General features: G+C 35.4%; 1 protein-coding gene across 3 annotated transcripts; it reads left to right on the forward strand.

The window, feature by feature from the left end:
* The first annotated feature begins 916 nt into the window (after positions 1-916).
* LOC133527406 (microtubule-associated protein RP/EB family member 1-like) lies at positions 917-9144 on the forward strand. Of its 3 annotated transcripts, none has more exons than XM_061864405.1 (6): positions 917-1073; positions 1401-1689; positions 3819-4059; positions 5388-5491; positions 5857-6012; positions 7046-9144. In XM_061864405.1, the coding sequence occupies exons 2-6, from the start codon at positions 1423-1425 to the stop codon at positions 7112-7114; spliced, it is 837 nt and encodes a 278-aa protein (XP_061720389.1). In that variant the 5' UTR covers positions 917-1073; positions 1401-1422; the 3' UTR covers positions 7115-9144. The 3 variants fall into 3 exon arrangements, with proteins under 3 accessions (XP_061720389.1, XP_061720392.1, XP_061720391.1); XM_061864408.1 differs by lacking the exon at positions 3819-4059 and adding an exon at positions 4235-4457; XM_061864407.1 differs by lacking the exon at positions 917-1073 and adding an exon at positions 1137-1254.
* Positions 9145-9197: the final 53 nt, after the last annotated feature.

A 9197-nucleotide genomic window follows, 5' to 3' on the forward strand; every position in this document is an offset into this window, starting at 1 on the left:
CTGCTGACGTCACAACTCTCGGATTGACACTGTTGACAGTTAGGCGATAAACAACAAATGACAAATGTCAGTTGACAGTTCGTGTTTTCTACGTGTGTATGTAGTTATATGTCAAACCGTAAACTGTGACGTCACAAATTTTCAAAGAGCGTTTTGGGCGCGAAAGCATCTGTCAAAATATATTTTGTTAATTTAACATATTTAAAGCCGTTTTAACATATGTAAAGGTTGAATTTTAGAGCAATTTTTAGGTAATATAGAACGTAATACAAGCGTTTCAAAAAATTGGAAACAACCCTTATAGCCCTGGCAACACTAGAGGTAGAAATTAAAGTGCCAATTACATCCACACTTCCCGATTTCGGACCCGAAATCAGGGCGGCTACCGGGAAAATCGAAATTCGTCAATTGATTCATTTTTCTCTGTCACTCTGATTACGCCTTACGAAGAGTAAAAGAGAAAGATCCCCGCAATTTGCGAATTTCGATTTTCGCGGTAGGCCCCAGTCCCGATTTCGGGCATGATAATCGTTTACGTCGACCAAATTACGTAGGTTGGTTTTGGAATCTTGTCAGGAATATTAAAACTTGCTTTTAATTTGTCGCATTGCGTATGTTCTGTCCCTCACGGGCTCTCGCGTATATTCCCTACCGGGAAAATCGAAGTTCGTCAATTGTGGGCATTTTTCTCTCTCACTCTAATTACGTTTTAATAAGAGTAAAAGAGAAAGATACCCTCAATTTGCGAATTCCGGTTTTCGCGGTAGGCCCCCAGGATCCTACCATCTATGGGCTCAATAAGCATATTTTTGCACATGATGCATTTATCTACACGCGCAAATGTAGAAGAGTGCTTATTAAAAAAAACGGATAAAACCATTTTATGCTTCACTGACGCGTGAAAAACATTCTCTCTTAGTCTATGCATTTTGTCTATGCTATAAAAAGCTAAATAAAAAAATAGCCAAGCGTTTTGAACAAAATTATAACGCTTTAACAATTTTGCTCAACTTAATTAACTCCATGTATTTGTAACTGATTACAGCAAGTCCTCAAGATCGAATTTAAACAAGGTACGTTTATTTAAAAGAAAAACTTAAATGATTAGTCGACCTAAATGTCAATCGGTAGATTTTTGATGAGTCGTCCTCAATGCCTGTCATCATAACCACATCCGCCGTCGGCCTAGAAGTTTTACTGTTATTCTAATAATCATCGGTGTTAAAATAATTGTTAACTAATTTAATTTAAAAGGTTGTTCATTTATTATGTACTAGTTTAGCAGCCTACATGTTTTACATCGAATTCATCGTTCAGTATACGCGACGGCCTATTTTTAGATCGGCTGTTTTTCTTAAGTAAATTTATGTTCGGACACAACTTGAGTGTTTTTGTTGCAGGGTTGAATATTGTACCTTAAAGATGGCAGTAAACGTATATTCAACTAACGTGACTTCGGAGAATCTGTCTCGACATGACATGTTGGCGTGGGTGAACGACTGCCTGCAGTCCAGCTTCGCCAAGATCGAGGAGCTGTGCACAGGCGCCGCGTACTGCCAGTTCATGGACATGCTGTTCCCCGGCAGCGTGCCCATGAAGCGCATTAAATTCAAAACAAATCTAGAACATGAGTACATACAAAACTTCAAAATTTTACAAGCTGGCTTTAAAAAAATGCAAGTGGATAAGGTAAGTTTTCTTTTCCTTTCTCCCAAGTTTTACAATATTTTGTCATCATAAATTTTAGAATAATTACCAGACAGGAATCCGTGGGGCAAAATTGTTTGATAAGTAGGGAGTTAGTGTATCAATAAACTCAACTATCGATGCTAGTTCTATATACTAGTGATCACTCAAGGGTTTGCTTGTAAAAGAGTAAAAAAATAATTAAATAGTAACTCATTATACTCTTCTTCATTTTTAAGTCAAGACAAGACAATTTTATGATTTTATTCCCTTAATACCCGAAAATATGGAACAAATTCTGGTTGTTTACTTTAACAATAGTAAATGGGACATTCACAAAGAAAAACATTGGGATGAGTAAAATTATAAAATTGTCTTGTTTTGTCTTAAAAACGAAGAAGAGTACATTGAGTTATTATTTAATTATTATTTTTACTCTTAATAAAAACGTATTTTTAGAAGCAAACCCTTGAGTGATCACTAGTATATAGAACTAGTACCAATAGTCGAGATTTATCGCTACAGGAACTACCTACTTGTCTAACAATTTTGCCCACCCGGATTCCTGTTTGATGTTCTGATGATGATGTCTGAACCTTCTAGTAGGCTACTTTCTTTGTTGTGACAGGTATTTGTAAGTGTAGTAGTGGTTTTTAAATCTATTATTGATTTTATTGGGTTTTTTTTTTTTTTGTAATTTAGACAACACAGTCATTTTAATTTTCAATTTGTACAATTAAGTTTAGGCATGTTTATTTGTTGTTTATTGATTGGTATAATAAATTATTTGATTTACAATATATACAAATCACAACTATTAAAGCAATTGCATCATTTAATGAATGTTTGCCATTGATGAATTCTTGTGGTACATTAATTTTGATGTTTGAGCCTCATGGAAGATTTATAGTTAATGTGAAATGTAGCAAAATTTCTAAAATAAACTTTTTGTATAGCGCCTGTGTTCTTATGAGGAAAATTTAATGCAACGGGACAAAAATATACAAACAATAAATAGCAAGTGAATCATTGTTGATAATTGACATATTTGTCTTATGATTCAATCCAATTTGTCATTTGAACAAAGATTTTAAACTGATGACTGAACATTCTTAGTATTATAAACTTAAATAGATGTTGTACACTAAAGAAAAAGTGAGAAAGCCCTCCAGTGGTGAAGGCCAGATTTGAACAGACATCTTTATATAATGCAGCTAACACCCTGGACCTCTAGGCTACCCTGTCACTTAAAAAACACAAAAATTGGATTTGTTCTCTAATTTTATTCTTAGTATTTATTACGTATTAAAAGTATGTTTACTTCATGGCCACTAAATAATGACTGATAATGTTTTACACTAGCCAAAAAATAAATAAAAACTAAAACATATTTTAATATTTCTTAGCATGTTTTGAGCTTACTATTTATTTTCAAATCATAGTTTGGTAGTTTACAATAAACAAAGATATAAATACATGAAATCGTTTCCACACCCAAAACCTAAATGTTTGATTATCAGTGCTTGTTATGGGGTTAAGTAAAAGTCTATTTCTGTCAATTACACTTTAATACTGTTGAAGAATACAGCATGTGCTATTGTTTTCTCTTTATTAAGATTTACTTTTCATAGAAACTTGTTCATTAAGGATAGGTATTTATTTTAAGTAAGTACATCAATAAATTTAATTTCTTCTTATTGGTCAGTCACAACTAGGGTTGCTAACCTTAATGCCTAGATTTGCGGTTAATTTGCTATCACATTATGACATTTGGGTATAAAATGCAGGACTCCTTCATCACCCAGCCTAACGAGGTAAGTTAGGTGTGCCAAGGGAGCGATTGAGCACACGGTATTTTCGCGCGTTACTCACGTCGCGGTACATTTAAATTAAATTCACGCGCTCTTTAATTTATAACTGAATGTTCATTTTTAGTGCTTGTAATCTAGTTTAGCCTGAAAACGGGGCAATCAGCATCCCGCGCGGGTTCTTTGCGGGACGCATACTCTAGGGTTTCAGTAACGGGACAGTTGGCAACCCTAGTCACAATGACAACCTCCCAAAAATGTTTACAAAAAAAGCATCTAGTAGTTCATAAAAGAGCACTGTTTTGAAGAACACAAATTTTATAGGTAATCCCCGTGGACAAGCTGATCAAAGGGAGATTTCAAGACAACTTTGAGTTCTTGCAGTGGTTTAAAAAGTTTTTCGATGCTAACTATGATGGACGCGAGTATGATGCATTCGAGGCGCGGGGCGGCTTCATGATCGGGTCGGGCGCGTGCGAGGCGGGCGTGCCCCTGTGCGCCGGCGCGCTCGCGCCTGTGCCCGCGCCCGCGCAGCGCGTGCGTCGCGCCGCGCCGCCGTCCGGCAGTACGTCCCACGACTCATGCACGATCCGCCACTGACCACTCATGCATACCCAGAAACGTCCAATATCAGAAACATTAACTTTCTGAGTGTGTTGTGAGCGCCTCATCCCCGGCCTCGGCCGCCACTGTAGTTTGCGTCGTCATTTTATTTTACATTCTTCTTTTTTCTTTTGTAGATAGTACCCATTGACAAACTGGTGAAGGGTCGTTTCCAGGATAACTTTGAGTTTTTGCAATGGTTCAAGAAATTCTTTGATGCCAACTACGGAGGCACGGATTATGACGCGCTGGCCGCCCGAGAGGGACTCCCGATGGGGCACGGGGGCGCCTCGGCGCCGCGCGGGGGCCCCAAGAAGCCCGTGGCGCCCGTCGCCAGGGTGCCAGCCAGACCCCAAACCAGTACTATTTTGTTTTCTTTATTACGCTTTAGTTGTGCTTCACTCGTCAATGACACTCATAAAGCAAATTATCAGACTCGGTTGTTAAAATATTAGTCTATTTACGTATATGAACCATTGCATTTTATATCATTGTCAAAAATATATTATTTTATTATCATTTAACTTATACTTGAACCGAAAAATAATATATTTAATGGGTATTTAGTAATATACTTATGCTTAATTCTGTTCTCTATTATTAATATTTACACTTATTTCAAAATGGCATGATTCTCACATAATTATTTCTTTATTTCACTTTATTACAATTGTGTAAATATGCACTGAGGTATTGTATTTCATTTTACTAATATATTCGGTAATTTTATTGTATATATGGTAATTATATGAAAATGATATGCATATTATTTGAAATATCATGTATATACATATTACATTTGAACTTTGCTTGCATGAATAACAAAAATTGAATGATCAATAGAAGGTAAACACACAGCATAAATATATGCCAAGAAGTTCACTAAAGTTGAAAGCACTTTAGTGAATACTTTAAATCTAATCACCTTTTTCTAATGTTTTTATATATCATATAGTTCATTTATTTTTAACATTAGAAAAGAAGGTCTTGTAAGGTTGGATCTTGACGTGTCTTTTTATTAACAAATCACTTGAAAAATAAGGCGCAAATATCAAAAAGTAGCGCCAGTTTTTGATATTTAACAAATTTAACACATATCAGTAAAAGAATAAGGATCAAATTCAAATAGTGTTCTAAAAGTTTTAATCATATGTCGAAAGATGGCAGTAAATTTACTCATGTAGATGATAACAAGAAAAAGTAGATTGATTTTTTGAATAGATATAGAAGTACATATGTAACAAATAATTGATCATGAATCAAGGTCTCATTAATATTTTTACTTTACAGTCGGCAAGGCCAACACCACGGTGCGGTCGCCCCCTGTGAACGTCTCCAGGTTAAATCAAAGTGCGAAAGGTGACTCTAAAGCTCTGGATGAACTGAACCTTCAGGTATTATTATTGTTACCTATTTGAATTTGAAAAAATTCTCCTCGGAATGCCTCGGAAGATGTCTGGCCCTAGGGCGCAAAATTCAGCTTATAATTCAAATCGACCATGGGAAGCTTCGTCACATGAGCAAAATTGAGCAGAACACAATCCTTATCAAATAGTTTTTATTATTATAAGGTCCCTGTCGTCGTAAAATTCAGTTTGTACATGTTCATAGCCCATTTTAAATATCTGTTTAAATAAAAGGACTTTGAGGGGGACAGGCCCCAATGACCCCAGGGATACCCTATGAAAGTATGAATGAAAAACATCTTGGATTAACGGTTACTTTGTCAATTAGTATTAATGATGTAACTGTTGTGCAGGTAAACGAACTAAAAGCTACAATAGATGGCCTCGAGAAGGAAAGAGATTTCTACTTCGGGAAACTCAGGGATATAGAGGTGATCTGTCAAGAAATGGAAGAACAGCAGAATGGCCCAATTGTTCAAAAAATCCTCGACATATTATATGCGACTGAGGTAAATGACCACTACGTCCACTACACTGGCCATTTTGAAAATATAACGACGGTAGCAAATAAGGCAGATTTACACTAAGTGTAAGTCTGCCTAATTTGCCTTAAAGTAACAAGTCTTGATAGGGACGCAGCTTTCGCTGTTAGTGCTCCGAATGAGAAACTAATATAACTGTCACATAATTAGCTCTACGTTTTATGTACTTAAGTAAAAATTACAATGTAAAATCTGGCCTAAGTCTGCATGGAATATAAAGCTGTCGCCGTGGCAGAGGCTGGTGACTGTGAAGCGGCGTTGTCAAAATGTTATGTTATTCCTGTCCCTTTGTGCAGTCTAACTGTTAATTCTGGCAGGCAATACATTCGATGACGACCATATCGCGGAAGTAAATTCTTCTAAATGAAATACCCGTGGAGTAGCTATTGTTGAGTTTAGGTATACCTAATTTATTGTAAAAATACTCATTGAGGATGTTCTGTTGTTATTCGAATAATTCACTCGAAAATTATCCTTGTTTTATTCACGACATTCAACTATCCTTGTTTTTTTCACGACATTCAACCCCCTACTGCCTAGATAATTGTAGTTGAGATAAACATGATTTACAAAAGCTTTAACTATCTGTAGCATCTCACCTAGGTTTGAAAGTCGATGTTGAATCATCGACGTTACTATTCCTTTTTTACTCCCTTTTGACTGCTAAACTCCTTTGTAATACAAACCTACGCGTTGACATACCTACTTTATAAATTATAGAGTCAGATCAAGACAAATTGGCAGCGATTTTGACAGCCCAGACAGTCAAGTGTTATTTTAAACGTTAAAATGCTCAATCATGGGACGCTATTCATGGGAACAAAATAGCAATATCGCTTGCTCTCCTTTTAACATATAACATTTAAATAACTGCGTCCCTTAAATTGGTCTATGGTAGCCCAATATGTACCGGTCTTGAGACTACGAACCCTATAGACCTCGTATAGATAAGTATATATATTTCAGATTATGATAACAATATAAATGTGAATGGTTACAGGATGGATTCGCGCCTCCCGAGGAGATCGACGGGGAAAACCCGCATCCCCCCGAAGAGGACGAGTATTGAGCAGGACTTCACATGTAATATCTACGCGTATCATAGTGCTCTTTGTATATTAACTCTGAGTTATATTGCTTAACCAACACCCGTATCGAGTGCTTAGTATTTCACAGCCGATGTACTACAGACCGCAAGATTAACCCTTTCACTGCGTGTGACGCGCTTCACGCGCTATGAACTTAGCTATACTATACTGGCAAGGTATCTGCGGTGAAAGAAAACATTTTATGTTAGTGTACTTTATATAGTAATTACGGCAATCCGTCACTATTTGCTAAAATACAGCTTGACTTAAGAATCAAGTGTTGAAGTAAATTATATTTTTATAAGAGCTCATATTTTTGCGTTGTAGGAAAAAGTGCACTATTAAAACACAAAGTAACTAAAACTGGCACCACTATTATGACTTTCAAAATGAACTAATACTTTTGAATTAAAAGGTGCAATCATTTTCGCTCAAATGACTCGTGGAAAACTAAATAAATGTACAGTTGTTTTGTCTGTGGCTGTGTCATACTTAAGCGCATTACTTTAAACACTGAGCATTGTTTCTTGACTGATTCTGTCTATATCTGTGTATAAGTTGTTTCGATGGTATGTTGTCTTCTTGTATTGTTTAGTCTGTGTCGGCGAGGTGTCAACTGTGCAGTGTGGCGCAGAATGTGTGCTTCTTAATGTCCTTGTATTTATCACTTTGGGCCGCCGGTGCCTATTTACGTGCATTTAGTAGGTTGTTAATTATGAAATGTTTACTGTTATTGTACTTGTTTAATTCTGTTGAAATTTCGCAGTTTTCTGAAGTATATTGATAACAAAATCGTTAAAGTGATGAACATGTTAGATCTGATGGCCGGGGTCGGTCGTTACCCCGCGACGATCACGAGCAATGTAACATTTTGTAAGTTTGGCATAACTATATTGTTCTAGACGGCTGTGTAAGTGTATTGTAAGTAATCGTTCGGCGTTATTGGTACGGGCCCAGTATTAACCGATGTAGTTAAGACTAAAGGACATTAATTTAACCGAGATATCCATAATGGTCCGTGTAAAGATATATACTACAGTTATTAACATAGTAAACCAATACACGAGAATAATTAATTTGTCTGTCCTTTTTTCAATAGAATTAACTAAATCAATAGAAATAACTTTGTCACGTTTTCCTATGATAGCGTGCTTGCAGTTGCACCCAGGCTAGGTCGATCAGAAGTTGAATCATATTCCTATTAGGCGAGATATTTGAGTAGATTTAGGTTATTGACATGATATCGTTTTCTTAATTACATGTTTACATATATATTCATACTACTAATTATTAATTTAATGATTGCAGTTGTAGGCTCTATGCAGTAGATACATGTCCTTGCGAAACAAAATTAATACTTGGTAAAAACCATGATTAAGTTGGTAACAAAACGATTGAATTGAAATATTAATAAGTACTCTCATGAAGCCTGAGTAAGATATAATGAAAATTGTATTTTAAGATAGAGGGCTATGTAAAAATTATAAACGTATATTACAAGTGTATTACAAAAGAAATATAAATCAATATGAACAGATGGCCAAATGTGGCCTCGGCTACTTAAACAAACCTTAATTAAATTGTGCCCGAGTCTGCCCTATAAATGATACTATTATAATTTGCAAACATTTCCTTTACATATAATACATTATTAATACCCATAAATCTGGAATGTTCGCAAATGTCCAGATATTTCATGTTTTTGTATATTTTATCATTTTAAATTTGTGTAGGTATCTAATAACTTTTAGATAATATATAATATAATAAAACTTTATATCAAAATTATGCATGAACAAAATAAGGAGCCTAATAGATTTTAGCACAGTAATTATAAAATGTTAAATACTTTAACGATGTGCTAATACTGAAATTGAGGATGACACCAACAATTTGTTGCCAGAAATTTATTTTAACTTTTGCATATATGAACTGCCTTAACATCTGATTTCCAATGCATCTAATTTCAGATTGTAAATGTCTTATCAAATAAATAAATCTTTATTATAAATATGTTTTATTTCAATATTAACCTTTTGAACGCCAAGAGCCACTAAAGTGGTC

The sequence above is a fragment of the Cydia pomonella genome, chromosome 18 (assembly GCF_033807575.1).
Source record: "Cydia pomonella isolate Wapato2018A chromosome 18, ilCydPomo1, whole genome shotgun sequence".
In the NCBI taxonomy this organism is placed as follows: Eukaryota; Metazoa; Arthropoda; class Insecta; order Lepidoptera; family Tortricidae; genus Cydia; species Cydia pomonella.